General features: G+C 24.7%; 9 protein-coding genes across 9 annotated transcripts in view; 4 read left to right on the top strand and 5 right to left on the bottom strand.

Annotated features, from left to right (window-relative positions):
- The window catches only part of DICPUDRAFT_92892 (26S proteasome non-ATPase regulatory subunit 11), a 1,894-nt gene extending 249 nt beyond the window's left edge, over positions 1–1,645 (top strand). The window contains 6 exon segments of the mRNA XM_003292568.1: positions 14–18; positions 38–328; positions 431–809; positions 893–1,105; positions 1,173–1,355; positions 1,438–1,645. Coding sequence (XP_003292616.1) covers positions 14–18; positions 38–328; positions 431–809; positions 893–1,105; positions 1,173–1,355; positions 1,438–1,524 — 1,158 coding nt within the window. The 3' untranslated portion in view covers positions 1,525–1,645.
- Positions 1,646–1,942: 297 nt separating this feature from the next.
- On the top strand, positions 1,943–3,403 carry DICPUDRAFT_83227 (uncharacterized protein; the record flags this gene model as incomplete). Its single annotated transcript, XM_003292569.1, has 3 exons — positions 1,943–3,045; positions 3,119–3,234; positions 3,300–3,403. The coding sequence occupies 3 exons, from the start codon at positions 1,943–1,945 to the stop codon at positions 3,401–3,403; spliced, it is 1,323 nt and encodes a 440-aa protein (XP_003292617.1).
- Positions 3,404–3,571: 168 nt separating this feature from the next.
- On the bottom strand, positions 3,572–3,993 carry DICPUDRAFT_157357 (uncharacterized protein; the record flags this gene model as incomplete). Its single annotated transcript, XM_003292574.1, has 2 exons — positions 3,572–3,730; positions 3,796–3,993. The coding sequence occupies 2 exons, from the start codon at positions 3,991–3,993 to the stop codon at positions 3,572–3,574; spliced, it is 357 nt and encodes a 118-aa protein (XP_003292622.1).
- Positions 3,994–4,434: 441 nt separating this feature from the next.
- On the top strand, positions 4,435–10,067 carry DICPUDRAFT_99401 (uncharacterized protein; the record flags this gene model as incomplete). The annotated part of the gene is made up of 3 exons (XM_003292570.1): positions 4,435–4,447; positions 4,506–4,728; positions 5,257–10,067. The coding sequence occupies 3 exons, from the start codon at positions 4,435–4,437 to the stop codon at positions 10,058–10,060; spliced, it is 5,040 nt and encodes a 1,679-aa protein (XP_003292618.1). The 3' UTR covers positions 10,061–10,067.
- Positions 10,068–10,315: 248 nt separating this feature from the next.
- Positions 10,316–11,472, bottom strand: DICPUDRAFT_157359 (uncharacterized protein; the record flags this gene model as incomplete). Its single annotated transcript, XM_003292575.1, has 3 exons — positions 10,316–10,817; positions 10,872–11,172; positions 11,235–11,472. The coding sequence occupies 3 exons, from the start codon at positions 11,470–11,472 to the stop codon at positions 10,316–10,318; spliced, it is 1,041 nt and encodes a 346-aa protein (XP_003292623.1).
- Positions 11,473–12,111: 639 nt separating this feature from the next.
- On the bottom strand, positions 12,112–14,923 carry DICPUDRAFT_157360 (uncharacterized protein; the record flags this gene model as incomplete). Its single annotated transcript, XM_003292576.1, has 3 exons — positions 12,112–13,317; positions 13,385–14,263; positions 14,333–14,923. The coding sequence occupies 3 exons, from the start codon at positions 14,921–14,923 to the stop codon at positions 12,112–12,114; spliced, it is 2,676 nt and encodes an 891-aa protein (XP_003292624.1).
- Positions 14,924–15,275: 352 nt separating this feature from the next.
- On the bottom strand, positions 15,276–17,807 carry DICPUDRAFT_157361 (uncharacterized protein; the record flags this gene model as incomplete). Its single annotated transcript, XM_003292577.1, has 2 exons — positions 15,276–15,431; positions 15,507–17,807. The coding sequence occupies 2 exons, from the start codon at positions 17,805–17,807 to the stop codon at positions 15,276–15,278; spliced, it is 2,457 nt and encodes an 818-aa protein (XP_003292625.1).
- An 882-nt stretch (positions 17,808–18,689) lies between these two features.
- ABCG24 (uncharacterized protein) lies at positions 18,690–22,171 on the top strand (the record flags this gene model as incomplete). The annotated part of the gene is made up of 2 exons (XM_003292571.1): positions 18,690–19,398; positions 19,466–22,171. 2 exons carry the CDS (start codon positions 18,690–18,692, stop codon positions 22,075–22,077), a joined length of 3,321 nt encoding a protein of 1,106 aa, XP_003292619.1. The 3' UTR covers positions 22,078–22,171.
- A 41-nt stretch (positions 22,172–22,212) lies between these two features.
- On the bottom strand, positions 22,213–25,908 carry DICPUDRAFT_40849 (uncharacterized protein; the record flags this gene model as incomplete). Its single annotated transcript, XM_003292578.1, has 3 exons — positions 22,213–24,041; positions 24,078–25,019; positions 25,275–25,908. The coding sequence occupies 3 exons, from the start codon at positions 25,906–25,908 to the stop codon at positions 22,213–22,215; spliced, it is 3,405 nt and encodes a 1,134-aa protein (XP_003292626.1).
- Positions 25,909–26,435: the final 527 nt, after the last annotated feature.

The following is a 26,435-nucleotide window of genomic DNA, read 5'->3' on the forward strand; positions in this document are numbered from 1 at the left end:
GAATAAATTATTAATACATACTTATTTTTTTTATTATAGACTCACCAGATGATATTAAAGAAGATGCAATTCTTAAATTAGCTAAATTATTTGTTAAAATTGGAAAAGGTGATCAACTCCCAACTCTTTTAAGATCAGTTAGACCATTTTTCGATAAAATCTCAAAACCAAAGACTGATAAAATTGTTAGAAACTTTATTGATATCGCATCAACCCTTCCAGACAACTTACCATTTTTAATTGAATTTTGTAAAGAAAATATTCAATGGTGTAAAGATACAAATAGAATTTATTTAAGACAAAGATTAGAAACTAAACTTTTTGCATTGTATGTTTAAATATAATTCACCTCCATCAACTATTTAATCACCCTACACTTTTTATTAACTTTTAAATATAATTATTATTATTATTATCATTATTATTTTAGGATGTTTGAAGCTAAAGAATATGCAGCTGCATTAAGTGGTTTAACAACATTATTAAGCGAAATTAAAAGATTAGATGACAAGCCATTATTAGTTGAAATTCAACTTATAGAAAGTAGAATCCAACATGCTCTTAAGAATATTCCAAAAGCTAGAGCCGCTTTAACATCTGCTCGTACAAATGCCAATACTATTTATTGCCCACCAAAGCTTCAAGCCGAAATTGATATGCAATCTGGTATCCTTCATTCCGAAGAAAAAGATTATAAAACTGCTTTCTCATACTTTTTCGAATCTTTTGAAACTTATGATTCACTTGAAGATCCACTCGCTATGAAAGCTTTAAAGTATATGTTACTTTGTAAAATTATGACTAATCAAGTATGTATATATATTTCTAAATATATTTTATATTTAAATAGTTACTAATTTTTTATTTTTAAAAAAAACTATGATTATTTTAGACTGATGATGTTCATGCATTGGTAAATGGTAAAATTGGATTAAAGTATCATAATAATAGATCAATCGAAGCTATTACTCAGATTTCTAAATCTCATGCTAAAAGATCACTTCATATGTTCCAAGAAGCCACAAAAGAATATGCTGATCAATTATCAAATGATGCTATTATTCATAGTCATTTAACTGAATTATATAGTAATCTTCTTGAACAAGTAAGTATAAATAATAATAATGATAATAATAATAATGATTAAAAATATTAATAAACATTTATTTTAGAATTTATGTCGTATTATAGAGCCATTCTCAAGAGTTGAAATTTCACATATTGCCAAATTAATTGATTTACCTATTGAAGTTGTTGAAAGAAAATTATCACTTATGATCCTTGATAAGAAATATAATGGCATACTTGATCAAGGTACTGGCACTTTAATCGTTTTTGATGAACAACCAGAAGATGTAAGTTTAACTATTTAAAATTCAAATTTATAAAATTAATACCATTACTAATACTAATTTTAATTTTTCATCACTATTTCAGAAATTATTCAATAGCTCCCTTGAAACCATTAAAGCCCTTAGTGGTGTAGTTGACTCTCTTTATGAAAAAACAAGCAAACTTTCTTAAAAAACTAATCTATTTATGTGAATTTATCTCTTTTCTCATGTACTTATGCCCCCAAAAAAAAATTTACATAATAAAAAAAATTATTTATAAATAAATAAATATATTTTCTGTTTATCTTTTCAATTTAATACAATTATATATTAATAATTGTATTTTATAAAATAAGTAATTTATTTATTTATAAATAATTTTTTTTTTTTTTTTTTTGTTTTTTTTTAATTTTTTTTAATTTTTTTTTATATTTATTATTTTTTATAATTTTTTTTTTAATTAAATAATTTGAAATAATTCCATTAAAATATTTAATTATAATTCATTGCATTAATATTGTATTTATAATCTCCCATACAAATTATATATCATTTAAATTGGTTTATAGAATAATTTGGGTGCAATACACTAATAATATTTTAAAAGAATGTTTCAAACACTATCGTTTAAATCAATAGAGTGTCCATATAATTCACAATGTCCTTTAAATACATTATGTTTTTTTAAACACACATCTATAGATGTAAATAATAATATAAATAACAATAGTAATAGTATACTAATTAATAATAATAATAATAGTCATTTGTTTAATAATAATAATAATAATAATAATAATAATAATAATAATAATAATGATAATAATAATAATGATAATAATAATAATAATAATAATAATAATAATTATAGCTTTAATTCAAAATTTAATAATAATAACGATAATAATAATGAAGAAGAAAGTTTTAGTGAATATAATCCAGACGAAGAACCAATCGACTTGGATAAAATATCAGAAAGCTCTTTTACAAGCGTACAACCAAAACAACAAAATTCATCAACAATACATTCACCACAAACCCATATACCTTTTAAAAAAAGACTGCAATTTGAAAGTAGTCCAATTAAATCACCAACAAATATAGCGGCGCAACAACTATCACCACAACTACAGCCACCACAAATTCAAACCTCACCTCCTACAGTAACATCAAAAATACTGCCAATCCAAACAGCAACTACTTCACCTCCGCAACCAGCAACCAATATTAGTAAACCCACACCACCTACCACTAGAAGACAAAAAGAACTATTGGAAAAAGAAAAAGAAAAGGAGAATCAAGATAAAGAGGGTATCGATAGTAGCCAAGAACAAGAGCAACATGAAATTGAACAAGAGGAACATGCCGAAACAAAATCAAAACGAAAAAGAGAAAAACCAACAACAACTGTAACAACAACAACAACAACAACAACAGAAGAGACTACACCAACTAAAAAAGGTAGAGGTAAAAAAACTATTAACGAGGTCCAAACTAATCCAAATGATGCACAGAAATTAAAAACCTCTTATATGAACCCAACTTTAAAATCACAACTTTCAAAAGCTCCTAGACAAGAAATGTTAGATTTAATTCAAAAAGAAGATATATATGATGCAAATAAATGGAATGCGTTAAATGTCGATCCTGCTCAATTGCCAACTATAGCAATGGAAGCAAGAACCAAAGTACCAAGATCCGTTAGGCAAATGTAATTATATACACAATATAATAAAAAAAAAAAAATTATTATTAACAACAACCCATATTTATTATTTAAATAGTATGCTTTTTCATATCTTAGAAAAATGTTTAGAAATTATAAAAGATTCAAAAAGAGCGATTCCTCAAGCAGTAAAAATAGAAGAAATAATTTATGGAGACGCATTTAGTAAAAATGGTAAATATTTATCTTTATTATTATTATTTTTATAAATATTAATATTATAATTGTATTTTTTTTAGTATATTTAAATTTGGTAGATATGGAGCTTCCAAAACTATTAGAACAAACCAAAGAGGAGATAGAAGGTAGTGAAGAAAATGAATCAGAAGAAGATGAAGAGTAATAAAAAAAAAAAGAATATAATCTAAACTATAACAAAATACAAAATAAAATATGTATATAGACTTTTTGTGAAATTATTTATTTTATATTTTACAAAATAACAAACAAAAGTAACTTTATTGTCTTTTTTATTTGTTATTATTTATATTTATATATATTTGTTTTTATATTAATTGTTTTCATTGTTACTATTACTATTGGTTTTGCTACTATCATTATTATCTTTTTTTTCACTTTCCTCTTTTTGTTGTTTCATTTTCTTTTCTGATAATTCTTTATTATATGCCATTGATGCTACATTTCCCCTGAATCTATTTCTTGGGTCATACTAAATAAATGTAAATTGTTAATATTGGTATCATTTAAATATATTTATTCTGTAATTTCTCTTACCATATCTTTTCTACATTTAAATAGTGCATATAATAATTCTTTACATTCAGAATCTAAATCTTTAGATTTGATACATTCATGAAAAGTTAAACCTTTTGCCATACATTCGCTATTTCTAACACATTCAGCTAAATTATCCTTTATTCCTTGACATGGTGATCCATACTCTTCCTTTACTTTTGATTCAGGTGTTGCCATTTTATATAAATAATAAACAAATTAAATGAAAAAATAAAAAAAATGATAAATTTAAACGAAAAATATTAATTTTATTTTTTTTTATTTTTTTTTTTTTTATAAAAATTAAAAAAAATGAAATATTTGGATAATAAATTTTATATTGTTTTTCTTTTAAATTTAATACCAAATGTAATTCTTAAAATATCCAAAAAAACAAATTGTTTATTCTTTTTGTTTAGAAAATCAATTTAGAAGTAAAATCACCCAAATAATACAACCCCCAACTTTTTTTTTTTTTTTAAATATTATTTCTATATATAGTTACAAAAAATATTTACAATTTATAAATAACAATAATATTTTTTTTTTTTTTTGTATTTAATTTTTAATTTTAAAATTAATGAAGTAATTTTTTTTTTTTTATGTTTATTATTTTTTAATAGAACTTTAATCAGAAAAATGACTTTAATTAGTAAGTAATCTTTTTTTTAATGTTTTTAATGATATTAATAAAATTCATTATAATTTAGAATGTATTCAATCATTTGGTAATATTACATATAATAGTAATGGTAGAAATTCAAGTACTAGCAAATCTGATATTTGCACTGACTCATCAGCCAAAGGAAATGAAGATAAAAATAAGAGTTGTTATGTAATTACCGATTCACAAACCCCACATTGTTCAATTCCTGCAAACGACTGTATTTCTTGTGGAACTGGTTTTACTCCAAATCATAATTTTCACATAATGTAGATTTTTAAGAAGAATAATTATAATAAATTTTTTTTTTATCTATTTATTAAATTGAGATTTACATCTTTTATTATTTTGAAATATTAATAAAACATTAAAAAAAATTTTCTAAAAAATTTTCTAAAAAAAATAAAATTAAAAAAAAAAAAAACTGGTAATTTTTTTTTTGATTAAATGTTAAAATAAGGATTTGTGTTATTTTTTTAGTTTAGTGGTTCTAAATTTATACTTTTTGGGGATTACAATTAAGAGAGTTGATTATTTTTTATTTTTTTTAATTTTTTATTTATTTCAATTTTTATAATTCAATTTTTATTTAATTTAATAAAAAAAAACAAAACCTGTACACACAAATAATTATAATTGTAATTATCTATGGAATCAATCAATGTGTTAGTATAAGTTTATAAATATAAAAATATAATAAATAATAAAACTAATATTTTTTTTTTTTCAATAAATTTTTTTATTTTTTTATATTTAAAATTAAATTTTTTTATTTTTTTCATTTTTTTATATAAAAGAAATAATAACAAACAAAAATTAATAAATTGTTTAAAAAACTATAGCAAAAAATCATTTTATTTAACTATTAAAGAGAAGATAATAAAGTATTTAGAAATAATTAAAAAAGATAAAGCGTTTTATTATAAATTAAAAGAAATTAATGAAATAATTTTAGAACCAAAGTTATTATTTTCAACAGACCAGAATGACAGAGTATCTTTTTTCGATGACCCAGCAGAGAGCCATGAATTATTTGAACCATATAAATTTAGAATTCAAAAATTCATCGATTTTAAAGAAGATTTAGATAAAAATAAACATGTATATTTAATCAATCTATTCGAACAATTAATAAAAGGTTACAAAGAAGAAATGCAATGTTTTATTCAAAATGCAATTATCAATAAACTATCAAAAAAGAGAATGAACATGTACAATAATGATGTATATTTGGTCAGTGAAGATTTAGAGTTCAAAGAAATTAGTTTAAACATCGCTTATGAACTCTCTTGTTACCATCAAACTGAATTAGATTATGTCAGAACGAATCCAACTGGTAATAGTATAGGAAAGAAAATAGGTGAATGCTATGTTAAAGTAGACAGTGGTGATACTTTATTAGCTCCAGCAAATGAAGATGCCGTATATAAATTGTGTTGTAGTTTATTTGGTACCGACCAGGAAATAGTTATGCCTACCGGGTTATTGATTTTAAGTAAAGTTCCAATTTTACCAGCAAATTTAAGGGACTCTCCTCAAAGAAAGAAAATGGCCGAAATTAAAAAAGATCAAGGTTATCAATCAAATAAAGAGGTGTTTATCTTTGATCCACAGTTGAAGCAGGAAGTTAAAGATGCCATGAAAGAAGTAAGAACTTTATCAATTCAAGCAAGTTTATATAAAAATGGACCTACTCTTTTTAAGTTTTTAGAGGGTATTCAAAATAGCCCAGATTACGAAACCAAACTATTATCAACAATAGATTTATATAACTATAGTTGCCATATCTTTTCAAGCCTTCTGTTATTACATGAAGACTACAAAGCAGATAATTTAATTGTTGATTTGGAAACTGGCAAAATTGTTGGAATAGATAATGACCATTGCTTAGAAAACGACGAGATGAAAAAAGAAAAGAATTCAAATGGCTATTTAATAACAATAAGAAATATTTTATATCTATTAGAGCCATTAATGAATAAGCCTGTAAATAAAAAAGCAAGAGATCAATTCATCAGCAAGCAACCACATCATCTTATATTGGATTGGTTACTACACTTATTTAAACAAGAAAATATGTACACCCAGCTAATAGAAATGTCATTGTTTACAAATGGCTTAGAGTTTCCAAACGAGCAAACTATAGAACAAACTTGCCAAAGTTTAAGGTTACCAATCAAGTTTCAAAAAGGATTTATAGATTCACTATTGAAAAGGTTTATCAAAATTAAAAATCTTTTAACAAATAACCCAAATATAACCCATCAACAGCTTTTTAAAGAAATTCACCCATTTGCATCAGTTTATTATGAAGCTGTCAAAAAATGTTACAATACTCCACTAACCCAAATTGCATCAATGTACCCACATTGTTTCGATGAAAAGGTTCAGCAATACCTCAAAGATAATTCAATAGTTTATAAAGATTTTTTTTCCAATCTATCAAAGCACCAATTCATTCAGTCTGAACGATCCATTTCAATTTTGGACTCAATTTATGATTTTATATATAACATAGATGTATGTTTAGATTTGCTAGAGTCTTTAAATGAAACAGCCTTTTCAGCAATTGTCAAAATTATAACTTATTTATATAAAGATTTTTCAATAGAATTGCAATTAAATAATTCCTGGGTCCTATATATTCAAAAAACCTTGAAGATTTTAATGACACAAAATGAAACAGAAAAGACAATCAAGGCTTTAATTTCAATACTAAGAATTAAAAATCTTGACCAAAATGTATTGGGGGAGGAAAGTTCAATCATCAATATTGTTTTGACTCTACCAATTAGTTTTGAAAATAAAATAAAATATATAAAACTTCTTGCTAGTTTTGGTTCAAGTTTAAATATAGTCGAAAGGTCGAATTCATGTTTAGATTTAGCTGTCACATGTAGTCAAAATAAAAATGATTCAATCAATCTTTTTAGAACTTTAATAGAATTGGGAGCAGGCAAATTTTGCAAAGATCAAATAATACTCGATTTTTATGGTTCATTAACAAGAGAAGACAAATTAGACCTTATGGAAACAATAGAAACTCTTTTAAAAGTCAATCGAAAGATTGTTTGGTTATTATCATTAAACCATTTATTTCCATTACTTTTATCTGGTAGTTATGTTGACCCAAATAGAATATTACGTACAACAACTAAAGGAGATAGAATTATAAACAATGATCAATGGGATCAAATATTTGATTCAAATAATATCCCAATAAAAAAGAATGAATATGGAACAAGATCGGTGCCGTTTATTGAAGACTGTGGCCATAGAATTTATTTAAAGTTGGAACCTCAATTTCCTGGGTCAGAATTAGCAGTTTTTACATTGGGTCAAAGATTGTTCGGATATTGCTCCCCATTTTCAGAGTTATCATTTGTTAATGGTATGGTTGTTTTATTAAGTCAAGAGATCAAGGGTGATGTCCTCATTGATTTTATTAAAAAAGATTCAAAAAAACTTTCTTTAATTAATCCAAAAAGTATTTCAAGGTTATTGGTATTAGAAATTTTAATCAACAATGGTGATGGTAATCTGGCAAACTACATAGTTCCAAATAGTGATGAAGAGATTGGTTCTTATGATATTTATTCAATTGATAATGAATTAGCATTCATGCCACCATTTGCTCAAGAAATTAAAAAGGGTAGAATTTTTCCAAATATATATTTATCATTACAGGTACAAACAAGTTTATTGCTCTTTGAACAAATGTTTAATTTTATAAATCAAGACGTTGTAAAGGAATTATTAAAGAAGGATTTGATTTTTGAATTAAAAGAATGGGTTAAAGATTTATTGGTTTATCACGATAAATGGACCATTTTTTTTTCAAATAAATATATTATCGAAAATAGAAAAAATAGTGATTCATCTATTATTGGAATACATTTTGTTCCAGGTCAATTAAAGAACTTATATTCAAAGTTAGTTCGACTTCAAAAATTGATAGCAAAGCCAATTACCCACTTCAAATTATTAGAATCATTGGAGCCGATGGTTGCAAAAAGATATAAAGAAATTTTTAAACAATCACCAGAATGTTATTCAGTTTATATAAGGTCTCAAATATTAAAGAATTCAAAAGAAGAAAGTTGTTTAACATCTTCATCTTTTTTAACAGAGCATGTATTAGAGTCAAGAGATGTTCCAAATGCAGAAAGAATCAGACAAGAGTTAAAAAATGGAAGATACGGTCCAGAACAAGCATTATATGAAATTGTAGAAATAGAAGGTCAGTTTTCAAGTTTTAATGAAATTTATGAAATATTACAAAAATTTGATGGTAATCCTAAGCAACAAAAGAACAACCCATATATTGGATATATTAGTGATGCAAAATTAGAGTTGGCTTTAAAAGAATCAAATCTCGAAAAATTAACAAGTTTACAAGAACAACATTTGTTTAAATTATTAGAAGGCAAACAATTGCTCAAAATAATTTTAAGAAGCAGCAAAGAGTTATCAAATAAATATTTAAACGCTTTAAGCTTCAATAATGTAACAATTTTAAACTTTTCAAATTCTCAAAATTTAGAATCAATTTCAAAAGGTAAAATTATAAAGTCGCAAATCGAAATGCCACTTTTAAAGAAGCTAAAGCTAAATAATTGCCCAAAGCTTACAGAACTAATGATAGTTTCAAATAGCCTGACTCATATTTTTGCAATCAATTGTAGATTTAAAATATTTAGGGTAGATTCACAGGAATTAAACACAATTTTTTTATCAAATGAATCAATTCAAAGTATCGATATTTTATCACATTTATCCACCTTTAAAAAACTAATATTTTTGGATTTAAGTAAAAATCAATTATTAAATAATATAAATTTAGAAGCCTATAATATTTGTTCAAAAAAAATTATTATCGATAATAGAAAAATCCTGATTAAATCACAACTTTCTGCATCTTTACCATTTTATTACTCTTCCTCATCCTCTACTACAAAATTAAACAATTCATCACTCTCATCATCTTCATCTTCAATTTCAGCTTCATCCTCGCCACAATCACCATTATCATCATCTCTATCATCGTTTTCATCTTTATCATCTTTATCATCTAGTAATTCCTCTGAAGAAATCGAATCTATTAATATTTTATCGTGTGGGAGTTATTTAAAAAATGCATGTTTAATTGGAAAAATATTATGTAATAAAGAATTAATTAATAATAGAAAACCAATTGGGACAAGTGGTGGAGGTATTACTATTGATGACAAATTTTTCTTATATTGCTTTATTGACGAAAATCAAATAAAAACAACAGAGTTTGAGATCAATGCAAAGGCAATCATACTTTTTTTCGATCCCAGCCTAGATGAAGAAAAAGATATCGATCAAATTAAATCAAGTGTTTCTCTATTAAAGAAATATTATAAACTTTCAATGAACGTTTATGGCTTAAGTATACCCTATGTTTTATTTGGTGCCTCAAAAGATAACAAAAACAAAGTTATTCCCAAATTAATCCAAAATTTTTATAAAATGAACCCAAATATAAAGTTAATATATAATATTGGTGTCAACTCAAAAGAAAAAGAATTGATATTAAGAAAAGAACTATATGATTATCTCGATCACTATTTGTAAATAAAAGAAATTTTTTTTTTTTAATAAATATTTTTTAGTGATTAAAAATTATCGTTATTCTCAGTTTTAACCAATTATATATATTTTTTTCACTTTTTTTTTTTTTTAAAGTGATTGCTTAATGAAAATACGCATAAATTGTATTCATGCATTAAAAAAAAAAAAAAAAAAAAAAAAAAAAAAAATCATTTTAATTTTTTAAACTTTTATTTTTTTTTTTTTTAATAATAATTATAAATAAAATAATAATAATATCTATTTATTATCAATTTGATTTTGGGTATTTATATTTGAGCTATTTACAGGTGAAGTTGTTACAATGGCGGTGGTGGTAGGGATATCTATTACAGTTGGAATGGTTTCTTTTTTATCATCATTATTTTCAATATCACTTTTACTGCTTGATGAACTTGAATCTGAAGCACTATCAAAATTTGTAGACTCCTTAGTTGAACTTTGGCTCCATGTTTGTAATTGTGGGGCTAATATTATTAACATTACAGATATCCAAGCAATTTCGATGGAACGGCCAATAAAGTTAAAAGCTATAGTGTGAGATATTGTTAAGACTCCATCAATTGTGAAGCTCCAAACGGTTAGGGCAAGAGTAGCAAAAGTTACAACAATTGATGTGATTGAAAGTTTAAATATTTTTAATATTTTTTGATGGTTGTCGGAGTTAAAAACACCTGAATCTTTACCCGATAAGTCTTTATATTCACTCCAAATCATTTTTGTGAATATAACAGCAGATATACTAAAAAAAAATTAATATTTTTAATTATTTTTTTTTAAAACTAATAATAATTACCCTCCGTAAGCTAAAAAGAAAAACAAAACTATATTGGATGCATTGTATCTTAGACCACTAAAGCAAATGATTAATAATAATGCAATTAGGACAATTTGAGAACCAAGGAAAATTTTTCCTAAAAATGGGAACACCTTAGAAACCACTTTTGAAAAGTTGAAATGAAAAATAATTTTAACCCAGACAAATAATGTATTAAAGAAGGAACAAATTAAAATACCCATTGGAAGAAGGAATAAAAGACCCATAACATAGAAATTCTCTTCTTCGTACAATGTCAAAACTGCTCTTACTACTCTTGCTATTTATAAAAAAAAATTAATAATTTAATAAATGAATTCTATTTAAACAAAATATAATTACCTAAACATGTTATAATTAATAAAGACAATGAAAGGAGGGGCCATTTGTTATCTTTTCTAACTCTAAGTTGATTTAAACGATATAAGCAAAATGAAAGAGTTATCACATAACCAATTAAGATTAAGGAGGCAACAGTTTTACAACCTGCTGGGTTACATTCGGATTCCTTTTGTTCAAAACTTGGTTCGCAATAACATCTTTTAGGTGTTTGTAATAAATTTATAGTTGTATTATTCATATTATATTATATTGTTATAAAAAAATAGAAAAGAAATAATAGATTAACTTTGAAATATTTATTTCAATTTATGATTTATATTATTAAAAAAAAAAAAATTTAAATTAATTTTATTACATTTTTTATAATTTAACACTATCTTTTTATATTATATATATATATATAGGTATTTTAAAATATTTACTTTACCCACTTAAAAATTAAAAGGGTTATTGTTAAATAAATTAAAATTTTTTGTGTTTATATTATTTTTGGTGGGGGGTGGGGTTTATCGTGTTATTTTATATTATAATAATTAATTGGGTGTGTGGTATTAATACTGTGATTGAGTTAGAGATATAAAAATAAGTGAGTTAAAAATTTAGTTGTGGGAAAAAAAAAAAAAATACTATTCATGGTGTTAACAATAATAGATATACAATATAATAAAAATTTTTTCTTTCAACTTTTTATATTTATTGGTATGGCTTTCCCAATTTATCATTATGATGGCATTTATTAACCCCAAAGGGGTTTAAAATTTAAATAGTGGAATAATTATTTTTTAAAATCTTACATATAAATGTGAATATATATTATTTTCATAATAAATATAAACAAAAAAAGTGGGTTATGAATAAATAAATATATATCTGTTTTTTATTTAAATTTTGAAATTATTTTTTTTAATTTAATAGAATTTTCTGAATAACGATATTTTGTAAAAACAAAATAGGATGCTACCATGACCCCAATAGCTACAAAAACAAAACCACCCACAGCAATACCTATTATTTGAGGAGTTGTTAAACCGTCTTTTTTGCAACTATTACCATTTAAAAGAACAGAAAAAGAAGTTTTACTTGATTGCACTTGATAATTATTACAATCATTGTTGTCATCTTGCTCTTCACCAGTTTCAGGGTCATATGTTTTGAACTGAATTGAACTGTAGCCACCTTGCATTTCATTAGTATGCATGATTATCATTGATTTGTTATAATTTGAGGAATTTTCTACCATATTTTTATTCATTCTTACAATAAGGGTGCCATTAATGATTGCACTACCACTAATATTAACCAAAGATATTTTATTTGTACTGTCAATTGTCACTATCATTTTACCATTTTCACCTTGAGTATAGTTGCCATTGATGTTTAATTGATAAAAAAATTCCTTACTACCCAAAGTTGCATTTTTATTATTTAAACTTTCAGCTGTTACAGAACCATTTCCAAATAAAGAACCTCCATTTAATTCGATAGTTTGATTAGATTGAATATCAACTTGATTCGACAAAGATATATTACCATCATATTGATTAATTTTTTTAAATATTGAGTTTTGTTGTAATACTAATGACCCTCTATTTTCGAAATCGACAAATACATTTGTGGTATTTTCTCCCTTAATAGTAAAATTACCTTGATTTAACACTAATGTATCCAATGTATCATTTTCCTGTTGTCTATTATCATTTAAAACTATATCACTTTGTAGAATGAATTCACCAGCATTTGTTAGCTTGCTTTTTGCATCTAATGAAAAATCACCATCCATTTCTACATTTCCCTTTCTATTTGTAAAACTTGAGGAGAAAAGCTTTAATTTTGATGATTTGAACTGTTTAATACTTCCATTTGAATCAATTTGACAATTCTCGCAATTAAATGAACTTAGTTTAGCAATGTTCATTTGACCACTTAATAAATTTATGGTATCCCCAATACCATCATAAAAACCATACAGGTTAAACTGGCCCAGTAAAATTGAATAATTTGTTTGATTACTTTTTATTTGACCAATACTTGTAAAATTTTTATTTAAATTGACCTTTGATTTTTCAAAAGATAATTTACCAATCTATAATGATATTAAACATTAGTATTATTATTCTACAAATTAAATACTATTTTAAAAACTATCTTACATTATATAATTTACCATCGATTTTAATATTAGAATCAAAAAATTCTCTTTGAATATTGATTTTATTTGAATTTATGCTAAATGAACCAGTTATATCCAATGAGGAACCTTTGAATAAAAATGAAGATTCATCATTTATATCAAACTGATCTTTAATTTCAATCTTTGAATTTGTACCATTAATTGATGTTTTATCAAAAGATCGGAATGATTTGGAAATACTCATCGATGATCCTTCCATAAATATACTTGCATTATTGACGATACCAAAAGCTCCAGAAATTATTAAGGTTGAGGAGTTTTGTGCAGTTATAGATGAGCTATTTGCTAAAGCAGCTAAAATTTTACTTTTATCGGGTAAATCTATAATTTCATCACTTGAATCATAGGAACCATCTGACTTTATACCAATGTCGATTATTGAGGAATCTAGGTGCATTTTTGAATTGTCAAATAAAATTAAATTTTTACTTTCCAGAACTGAATTTTGATCAAGGTTTACTGTAGAATAACCACTGGCCAAAAAATTATTTGATGATAAAAGACCACTGTCTTTTATTCCTAAAGTTGTATAAGATTTCATTTTAATATTTGAATCTGAGTACATTTTTGAGTTTGAAATATTTAATTTAGCTGAATCTGTTAATGATAAAGTAGTGTTTGTAAAATCTAAATTTGAATTGTTTGATATTAAAACCCATGAACTATCAGTTACTTTCATTGAACATTTTGAATCTGAGTTAAAAGGAATCGATGATAAAGCTGAGCTTTGTATATTAAGTGAGGACTCTGCTGTAACTATAATATTTTGCATGTTAATTGTTGTAAGTGAATCCTTGAATATAGTCTCTGAAGTAGTTTTTAATAATACTTGACCATCCTTTTTGATATTAATTGTAAAAATATTAATATATATGAATTTATTGGGATAAAATTAATTTTTACTTACCAATGAATTATTATTAAAATTTACTGTACCAGAAAAATAACTATAACCATTATTATTTAAAAATCCATTTAATTGGGTATATGAAGATGAGCTGCTATAAAATTGACCCTTAATATTCTGTATATCACTTACTCTCATGTCACCATTATTTCTAACAACACCTTTATTTGAAATATGAGTTTTTTTGCCACTCATTCTACCTGTATTTAAAACAACTGAATCTTCTTCCATTAAATTTATTTTTAAAATTTCTGTACCATCATCATCACTTTGATTATCGAAATGAGTTGTACAATTTTTGTTAACTATTAATTCTTTTGAAAGAGAAACCGCTCCTTGAATAACAAATGTTATATTTGCGTCGGATATAAAGAAACCAACATGAATAGTTTCTTTATTAATTGGATATCTTGCAATACACACACCATTTGGATTTGAAATACCAACTTCAGAAACACCTGATGGGTCAAATGACCAGCTATTTCCTTGGTCAAAATAACCATATATTTGGGTAAATAAAGGAATAGATTGCGATGTTACATTATTTAATGAAAAAATAAAAATAAATAAAAATTTTAAAAGTTTATTCATTTCTAAAAAATTGATTTCCTAATACAAATATATAAAAATTATTTATCTTTTTTATATTATTAACTTATTGAATAAGTAATCGAAAAATAAGCTCCAAAAAAAAAAAATTTATTTTTAAAAAAAACAATCAAAAAAAAAAAAAAAACTTGCACCAAATTGATATTATTTTAAAATTTTTCGATGAACTAGAGTAAAATATCTTCATCAATTATTATAATAATAGAAAAATTAATCAATTGATAAAAAAATAAAAATAAAAATAAAATAAAAATAAAGTTTTTGGTGTGTATATTTATTTTGTGATATATAATTTTTTTTTTTTTTTTTTTTTTTTTTTTTTTTTTTGTATTATTTATAACTTTACAACAATTACGGATACATTATCTTTACACATTGATGATTGAACAGCATTTTCTAATAACAATGATGCCATTGAATCAGCGGATGAACTATTATAATTTTCTAATAATTTTTCAACAGCCTCTTGTCCTTTAATGACGTCCCAAAGCTAAATATAAATAATGAGGAGTGTGGTTAATATTTAAAAAAAATAATATTATATTAAACTAAAAAAAAAACTTACCCCATCAGATGCAATAATTAAAAATTTATCTTGATCTGTTAATAAATAGCAATTTGAAATATGAGGATCGGAAATCATACCAATATTTTGTTCTTTAATGAAATGGTTGCCTAAGGAACGACTAACTGCAACGCCATTAATTCTTGTTTGATTTTCACCAACTGGTATGCCACTATCGATCATTCTTTGTTTTTCTGAAGGATCATTAGCTTTATGATCAAGAGTTAATTCAATAGCTTGGCCATTTCTACAGAGGAATGCTGAAGAATCACCTACATTGCCAACTTGTAAATAACGTTGATTATCTTTAGTTTTCCAAATTAATGAAATAGTTGCTGTACAGCCTTCGTACTCGTGATCTTTCATTTGATTATCTACATTCTTAAAAGCCTTGTTGATTAGTTGGGATTGATCATCTTCTAAATAGTTATCTTGTTCTTTCATAAGCTTTTCTAGTTCTAATGGGAATAGTTTTGAAGCTGAGTCTGCAGCACCTCTACCTGCATGTCCATCAAAAACACCAAACAAACCTAAATCTTCATCGGTCTCGAAGAATGGATATTTAGCAATTGAAACATCTTCCATCATTGTTGAACTACCTGGTGATGGTTTCTTTTTAGCTCTTCTGAGACCATTCTTATTTTCATCTGCTTTAATTGAAAACTCTTTAATAGTTTGAATTTTAATTTTACTGACATCTGATTCATTTGCAGTACTATGACCAACCTTAACCATTTCTTCCTCTTTAATATTATTATTATTATTATTTAAATCTTCGAATTTTAAGTCATCCAAATTTGTAGTTGTAATATTATTAATTTCAGATTCATTGTTATTATTACTATTATTTACATCTTGATCTGAATTTTTGGTTAAAAAACTATCTAAATTTGAAAAACTAACATTTGAAGATTTAATAAATAAATCTGATAAAGATTGTTCTTTTTGAATTTGATCTCTTGGTGAAACCTTCGTTGGTTGAATTGATTGTTGTGCACCGTTATCTAATAATTTATCATTTTCTAAATCAAATAAAATTTGGTTTGATTTATTTGGTGATTCTTTAATAATTACTGGTGGAATATTATTGTTATTATGAGTTGGAGTTTGAGGTTGGGTACCATTATTGTTTGTTGGTGGTTGATTAAAGAAATCGGATCCCAAATGCTTATTAATACCTTTTTGAGCCTTTTCTACAAATTTACTGGATTCTGATTTTACTTTATTAAATAATGATTTGAATGGCTTACCCTCGGAAGAGGAACTGAATGAGTCTTCATCAGAAGCAGATGCATCCCTAAGATAAGATGATGATGGTGATGCTGAAGATTTGCCATCAACGAAACCACTATTACTACCATTACTATTGGATCTATTGTGTGAAGAACTAATCGGGATTGGAATACCTTTGGATGGTGATGAAGATGGAATAAAACCTGAAGATGATGAAGCTACTGATGAATTTGATGATGTATCTGAAATATTACTATTAAGTTTTGATTTTTCTTTTTCTAATTTTGTTACTTGAGTTTCTAATTTTGAAATTTTTTTTACTTTTTCATCAACTTCTTTTTTAAACAAGCTTACTTGATCTTTGAGCTCTGAAATCTTTTTATTTGATTGTTTTTCATTTTCTTGATGATTTTTTTCCTTCTTTTCGTACTCTGTCAATTTTGAAACTACTTTTTGTTCACTTAAATAAATGGAGTCACGCTCTTTGGTCAAATCAGAAATATTTTGTCTTTGGCCTTCAATAGTGCTATTTAAAATTGCAATTGAATTTAATAATTCGCCACTTTTACTTTTTAATTCTTTAATCTCCATTTGATATTTATTTAATTCGTTGAAATATTTCAATTGTTCTTCCCTGCTACGTTCAACTGATTTGTTTAATTGCTCTGATAAATCATGGCTCTTTGTTTGAAGTTGTTTTATTAAAATTTGTTGGTCGTTATCTTCTTTTGAATAATTATATATTAATTTAACCTCTCCTGGTGACTGCTCTTTAACAATAATACTGTCATCTTGTGTTTTTTCAATTAGTGTTACAATTTCTTTTTTATTAATATTTGGATTAGTTATTGTTGTGGAGGTGGTGTTATTAATATCGAATAATTCGGGTGAGGAAGATGGAGAGTCAATGAAATGATGTTTATTTTGATAAAAAAATAATACAATGATAAATAAAATGGCTGTATATATTATGTTTACAAGAAATTCTAAAAATTCATTTGACACCATTAATGAAATAAATAATATAGAAAATGCTGTTAAAATTTTTATATCCATCATTTTAACCATTTTTTTATGCTATATTATTAAAATATATAAACTATATAATAATTTTTATTTATTATTACAATGGATTAAAAAAATGATGTATATGTATGGTGAAAAAAATTTTGATATTATTATTTTTATTTATTTATTTATTTTGTTTATCTATTATTTATTTTTATCAAATATAATTTTACAAAAAAAAAAAAAAAAAAAAAAAAAATTTTATTTTTATTTTTATTTTTTCCAATTTTTTAAAAAAAAAAAAAAAAAAAATAAAATAAAAAAAAATAACAAAAAATTTAAATGAAAAAATTAAATAATTTCTTTTTTTTTTATTTATAATAAAGTTCAATTTAAATAATAGATATAAATTAATTAATAAAAAAAAAAAGTAATATTATAAATAGGAAATACTATATATATAGTAAAATATTATATATAGTAAAATAATTTATATATAGATATTTAAATAATATTTACATCTATCTTTAAAACACACACCGCGAAAAAAAAATTTTATGTGGTAATTATTATATACACTTTGCAAAAAGATTGTTTTTATTATTTATATTTAAATCACCTCCTACCTATTTTTTAAAAAAAAATATTTTTTATTTTTTTTAATTTTTTTTTAATTTTTTTTTTTTTATGTTTTTAAATTAAATTTTTTTTTTTCTTTTCTCATTTAATTTATTTTATAAAATAGAAAAACTAATCATTATAGTTTATAAATAATATATTTAATAATAACATATATAATATAAATTATAATAATAGGAAAATAATTATTAAAATTTAAATTTTTTAAATTAAAAAAAATTTTAATTTTTATTTTTTTAATTATTTTTTTGTATATTATTTTTTTTCATTTATTTTAATAGATAAAGAAAATATAATAATAAAATGTTTTATAATAAATTTAAATTAAATTTGTTTGTAATATTTTTTATATTATATTCTTGTATTATATTAGGAACATCTTCGGCAAAAGAACAAGTAGATATCAATGCAATACTAAGGGAGCATTTTGATCAAGAGTTATTTATTTTAGAAAATAATGAAAAGGAAGATATTATTAAAGAATTAGTAGAAAATGAGCCAGATTTATATTCAGATATATATGACACTTTTTCAAAAAGTAAAATTCAAGTGACCCCAAATGTTGTTATACCCGAAGATGCACTTATTAGCTCAGGATCGAGACAAAACTATTGGACAGGTGAAACATGTGAACAAACATCATTCAATTGGACAAGCCCCCAAACTAATTGTCCAAATGACTGTCATGGCTATTGGGGACAAGGTAAATGTGACCAAGCAACAGGTACTTGTATATGCACCTATTTTTTTACAGGTGCAGATTGTTCGGAGAATACAGATCCAGATCACGATTGGGATTATATGCCTTGCAACGGTGGTAGATATTGCCCTCCAATTTATGGTACTGATTTTAGACATTGTATTTGCCCAGAAGGCCAAAAGGGTTTAGAGTGTAGTGTTTGTTCTTCTTCAAGTGGATGCAATAATCTTTTATCAAATGATACAGGGTCTTATTTATGTGACAACACTCACATCACATATGGCGATAAACATTATAGCTGTGTGGTTACAAGTATGTAAAGCTTAATATGCATTAGTTATAATACCTTTACAAAAGTTTATTAACATTTTTTTTTTAGGCCCAGAGGTTAATGGAGATCTCAATAATTCAACGGCAACAGCAACTATTGATTGTAATTTTCCAGGCTATAATTATTCCGATGGTTCATGTGCTATGAATTTATATTATCGTATTGGTGGTACTCCATTATATTTTAATTGTTCATTTATTGAATGCCAACGTACAATTCTTCCAGGTCAGAATCAATCCATTATTTGTAATTATAGTATGTGTAATTGTACAAGTTATTGTGGGTTCTTTTTGGCTGGCATCATATCTCAAGTTAAAAGTGAAGCAGAGTTTATTTGTGGTGCAGGCACAAACAACAGCAATATCGAATGTTCTTTTTCACAAAAAGAAATCTCACTTTTACTTCCAACTATTCCATTATCTTGTATGGCCGGTGAATGTATTGATGAAAAAAATCCACCTCCACCAGTATTTCCAGTTCCAATTTCAAAATTAATGTTTTTATATTTTTATGTCGGCTCTGGTGTGGGTTTGATAATTTTGGCATTACTATCAGGAGGAATATTTTTAATTTTCTCTCATCAAGAGGACAGAAAGAAATTCATTGAAGATACTCATTTGGTGTGTGAATTATCATTCCAAAACATTAGCTGCTATGTAAATGAACGTAAATCACTTATGGGCCAAGAATTTAGAAAAACAATTTTAGACAACGTTAATGGCGTTTGCCCACCAGGTCAATTAACCGCACTAATGGGTCTTTCAGGTTCAGGTAAAACCTCTCTTTTGGATATCCTATCTGGTAGAAAGAATGTCGGTTTGCTTGAAGGAAGTGTTTTAATTAATGGCGCTCCGGTTAGTAAAAACTTTAAAAGAATTTCTGGTTATGTTACCCAAGACGATATTATGATTGGTACTCTAACATGCCGTGAACATTTAATGTTTGCTGCTGAATTAAAACTTCCAGAGCACATGTCTCACGAGTATAAAGCACAAAGAGTAACCGATGTTTTAGAGGAATTGGGTCTAACACGTGTTGCCGATAATACTATTGGTACCCCAGAGAAGAGAGGTATTTCGGGTGGTGAAAGAAGAAGGCTCTCAATTGCTACCGAATTAATTGTTAATCCATCAATATTGTTTTTAGATGAACCAACATCAGGTCTTGACAGTCATTCTGCTGCTGAATTAATTACTAAATTAAAACAATTAGCAAATAATCAAGTTACAGGCCAAAGAACTATTATTTTTAGTATCCATCAACCATCTGCAGAAATCTTTGAACAGTTTGATAATTTAATTCTTCTTCATCAAGGTACCCCATTCTATTCAGGAAAAGCCGATCATTCAGTTCAATACTTTATTGAAAAGAAAATGGAAACAATGAACGAGCAAGAAAAACAAAACTATAGGATGCATCTTAGAAATCCAGCTGATTTCATTATTTCAATGGTTACTGATAAAAATGCTCAAAGAATATATTCACCAATTGTTCCAAATATTATTATTAATAATTTAAATAATAATAATAATAATAATAATAATAATAATAATAATAATAATAATAATAATAATAATAATAATAATAAAAATAAAAATAATTCATCTAGACACACAAAAAATAATAGTAGTGGTGACAGTAACTATGGCGCTAGTGGAAGTAACGATATGGGTACTGGTGAAATAGATAATGATAATAATCCATCTGCAGCTGAAGATAGTCTTTTCTATGACGGTCAACCACATCAACAACCAATTCAACCAAATAATGAACCATTAGCAAGTTTGGTTAAAATTGGTAAAGTTGAAGAATATGCAACTTCTTTTTGGACACAATTCTTTGTTGTTTGCCGTCGTTCATTATTAAATTATATTAGAAATCCATTCCTCTTAAGAACTACATACTTTGTTCATACTTTTGTTGGTTTAACTTTAGGTTATCTCTTCTGGAAACTACCAGCCAATCTCGAGCCAGGTTGCCAAGATAGATTTGGTGTATTCTTTTTTATGACTGCACTTTTATCATTTGGTAGTATTACATCGTTGGATCTCTTTTATAACGACCGTATTATTTTCATCCGTGAAAGAGCTAATGGTTTCTATAGAACATCTGCATACTTCCTTGCCAAAGTTGTTACCGATATCATTCCAATGAGAGTAATCCCTCCAATCATTCTTGGTTCAATTTGTTATTATATGATTGGTTTACAACCAGGAGCTCTTCATTTTATCTACTTCCTTATTTCTTTGGTATTAACAAGTACAGTCGCTTCATCAATGTGTATGGCCATTAGTACAATTTCACCATCATTTGGTACTGCTAATATGGTTTCAATCCTTTTGCTTTTTGTATTTTTGTTGTTCGATGGCTTCCTTTTGGCAAGAAACTCCATTCCAAAATATCTTATTTGGTTAGTTTGGGTATCATTTATGTCGTACTCATTGGAAATCCCCGTTGTAAACGAATTCAAAGGTCTTTGGATTCAATATAATCCACCAAATACAAAACCTACATATGCTGATGGTTTAGAATTCCTTTCAACTATTGGTGCAAGTCCCGAAAGATTATTTATCGATATGTATGTTTTAATAGGAATGATATGCGGCTATTTATTATTGGCCTATATATTCTTAAGATTTTTAGTTAGAGAGTACAGATAGATTGGTAATGGTTTTATAAAATTAAATAAAGAAATAAAATATATATAAAATTTATATATATAGTAAAATAAAATAAAATAAAAATAATTTTTAAAAAAAAAAAAAAAAAGAAATTAATGTTTTGTACAATTTATTTTAGAATCTTTTATATTTTTTGTTTAATCTTTTTTTATCAATGCTACTAATATTGTTATTATTATTATTTATATTATTATTATTTGTTAAGTATAAATTTATATCATTATTTGGTCTCTTTTTATTTTGATTTATTATTTCGAAAATTGTTTTAGAAATAGAATCTGGAAATGTTAATTTTATAGTTTTGCCATTAACTTTTTTACTTTTATGATTTAAATATTCGAGATCTACTAAATAATTCTTCTTATTGAGGTATTTTAACTTTTCATTATTTTTATCGTTTAAAACAAGCGAATTTATAATTGATCTACCAACAATGAATTTGTGATTTGGGTAAAGACTTTCAATCATTTTGAAAATTGATAAACTATTTGAATTTACTAGTGATAGAAAAACCAAATTTAATCTTTTTTCTATTGGATTTGAAAAATATCTGTTTTTATACTTTCTAATAATATAATCTAATATATGATATCTATCTAAATTGAATAATGAAACTATTATGAATGAAACTGAAAGCTTTTTATTTTCCAATAACCAACATATAATATCTACTCTATTGAATTGAATTGAATTGTTTAATATGATTACTTCATTTGATTCCTCTTGGTGTAATTGTTGAAAGTTGTTTGATATACTAATTTCATTATCTGGTTCTTCGTCATCATTTTCATTGATGTAATTATTTATATTATTGTTATTTGCATTATTGTTGTTGTTGCCTATAATATGATTGTTATTGATTATATCATCATCTATCATTAAATTAGTGTCATCAATTTCATTATTTATTTGTTGAATTTGCATTGCAATTTGTTGTTGGTTTTGTTGATTATTATTATTATTATTATTATTATTATTATTATTGTTTAATTGGTCATTAATATCTTTAAATGAATAGTGTTTTGATAATTCTAAAAATTGATCTAGTGTTGTATATTTAAAAATTGAATCTTTAAGGTGTTTAGTTAAAGGAAAGGTCTCTATTGATTGTTGATTTTTTGATAAATAGTCTATTAAATAATTTGGGTACCCATAGGTGAGGAATAACGTTTTGCAATGGTCATAGCTATTTGGTGATATAAAATGACTTGGTTTTATAATATTAATATCTTTAAAGTTTGAAAACAATTGATCTACACCTTCATTTGGCTCCATTAAAAATTTGCTTTTACTTGTTCCATTTAAAGAGTTCATTATTTGTTCTTTTTGAGTTTCAAATAAGTTTTCTAAAATTAAATATTTGTTCTTTTTTAATAATAGTAATATAATTGAAAATGGTAATTTTTCTTTTAACTTGATCACCTCTTCTATTAATTTTAATAAAACTTCATTTGAAACTGAATCATTTTCAATTAATTCTTTTGTAAACTTTTCTATTATATATCTATTACTTAATAATATAATATTTTCAATTATTAGGTTATTTATATTATTGTTTATATTACTATTATTTCTTTTTTTATTGAAATCGTTATTTATCTTTTTGAACTCTCCAATTTTTTGTTTATTTATTAAACTAGTATCGTTATTATTATATAGAAGAGCTAGTATTAAATTTTTGACTGAATCTAAATCTTGAGAAAAAAAGAATTGTTTAATATGTTCTGTAAAGAGTAGAGACTGTATAATTTCCTTTTCTATACCTATTGAGTTGTAATCTATTAAATTATATATTTCTATTGAGTCTTGAACTGATTCATTCTTTAGCTTTAAGTTTTGCAATAGTTCCTTTTTGCATTCGTTTGTAATAATTGAATTTATATCGTGATAACAACAGTGATTAAAGAATTCTAATTTTTCTTTATTTGATCTTTCTAATAATGCTTGAATTTGTTGTTGCTGTGGTTGAGAGGAGCTACCATTATTACTGCCAATATTTAAATTGATAGTACTTATTCTTTTAACTCGATATTTTAATAAAAATTCTATTTTTTCTGGTTCATTTGAAATAATTGGTAATAGAGTTTGAATTATTTCATTTTTTTCGTGCAATTCTTTAATAAATTTGATTTCGAACTCTTCTATTTTCATGAGAGATTTTATAGTATCGATTGGATAAAAAATAAAGAGAAGCTTGATAATATAGCAGTATACATCGAAATGGACAATAAACTTCTTCAAGAAATCGAAAACTTGACTGTTTGAAGCAATTGGAGTTAATGGCTCGATAACACTATCTTTATTTAAAAAATTTAGAGATACTTTGGTTTCTATAATATAGTCCAAGGCTCGAATATTAAAATTTCTAACGGTTTCAACATAAAAGAAAACTTGCATATCTGAATAAAGGTTCTTGTAATGATAATTGATCGTTGAAATTGTTTTGCTGACTTTTAAATAGGATATTACTTTTTCAATTTGATTTTGTTTAAAAAAATAGTCTATAAAAAATGGGAAATATTTATGCTCATATCCAGCTTTGTATCCTTCTAACAACTCTTCTATTGATAGCTCTTTAGATATTAAAGTCTTCTTTAATGGAACGGTATCTAATATTAAACATTTTAAACTATCGACAGTATATTTGAATGGAAATATATAATGAAATGGCTTCTCGTAAGTACATCCATCATTGGCACAGTGAAATATTAATTTTATTCTTTCTGGTGTTAATTTGTCAAGAATATTCATAAACATATTATAGTAGTTTTGTGGATATTTATCTATTAATTTCTTTAAATCTAAATTTAACTCTTCTTCTATAAATTTGAACATTTTTTCTGGATCATTTGACTTACATGCATTTTCGATTAATTGGCTTTCAGTAAAAGAATTTTTAAATATACTATTATTGTATGTTGCTGAAGAAATAGAAGGTGAATGTGTACTATGATTTTTTTTATTTTTAATATTATTATTACTATTATTATTATTATAACCGTTACTATTATTTATATTATCATATTCATCCTGGTCACTTAAAATTGATTGCTGGTCCATATCATCTGCCCCAATATAAGAATCGCTACTATTTTCTTCATCTATATATTCATAATCTTCATTTTCCCTAAAAATAAATTCTTCATTATCACTATCATTGATTTCTATTAAACTACTATTATTGTTAATATTATTGCTATTATTATTATTATTATTATTATTTATTATATTGGTTTGTTGTTGTTGTTGTTGTTGTTGTTGCTGATAAATAGATTTGATAAAATTCAATATATTAAAATCCATATTTAAAATTGCATTATCTACAATACTTTTATTTTTTAAAATATCTCTTCCCGATGGATTTAATCTATAATATTCTTTTAAACCCTTTAACGGTACTTTGGAAAGGTCTATATATTTAATGTCTGAAATTTGATTTTTTTTAATTTGATAAAGCAAGTTTAAAATTTCGGACTGAGATAGTTCGTCAATTTGTTCATATAATAGCTTCAAACCTCTACTTGTGATTTCTAATGGTTGATTTGAAATTAATTTATCTTTTAATATTGAGTACTGCTTTTTATTTACTAGCCATGTTAAGTCCAATATATTTTCAAACTTTATTCTATTGCCAATATAGTAAGAGTCCATTGAAGTAAACAATAACTCTTGACCACATATATTATTTATTATTAAGTTTATTAAATATCGGTTCCTCCAAACTTTCCAAAATAAAAATTCATGATTACTATTATTGCAATTATTATTATCGTTGAAGTTGTAACTATTATTATTAGTATCTATAATCATTGAATTTATGGATATTGACGTTGATGTAGTAGTAGTAGTAATGGATGATTTACTACCAACCAAACTATTTATTTTATTCTTTATGTTCATTTGGCTGTTACTTCTTCTTTTTATTTAATTTTAAATATAAAAATAATGTTAATAAATAATAGAAAAAAAAATATGAAGAGTATTTTAAAAATAAATAATAAAAAAAATAAAAAAAAAGGGTTTAAAATATGTTTTTATTCTAATAATTTTAATTTATTATTTTATATATTAAAGAAAAATAAACAATATGAGAAAATAGGAAATAATAATATATGTAATATTAAAAAAAAAAATATATAAAAAGAATATGTACGCTGCAAAAATAATTTTATTTACTATTTTATATATATAAAAAATTTTAATTTACAAAAAGGGGACTATAAACGCACCATCTATTTCTTAGATAATTATAAGCCGCCGTGAACCCATTCGAATAAAAAAGAAACTTCAATATTTACATTTGGACACATTCATTTGGTAAACAAAATGCACTCGAA

The sequence above is a fragment of the Dictyostelium purpureum genome (genome assembly GCF_000190715.1).
Source record: "Dictyostelium purpureum unplaced genomic scaffold DICPUscaffold_356, whole genome shotgun sequence".
Classification (NCBI taxonomy): domain Eukaryota; phylum Evosea; class Eumycetozoa; order Dictyosteliales; family Dictyosteliaceae; genus Dictyostelium; species Dictyostelium purpureum.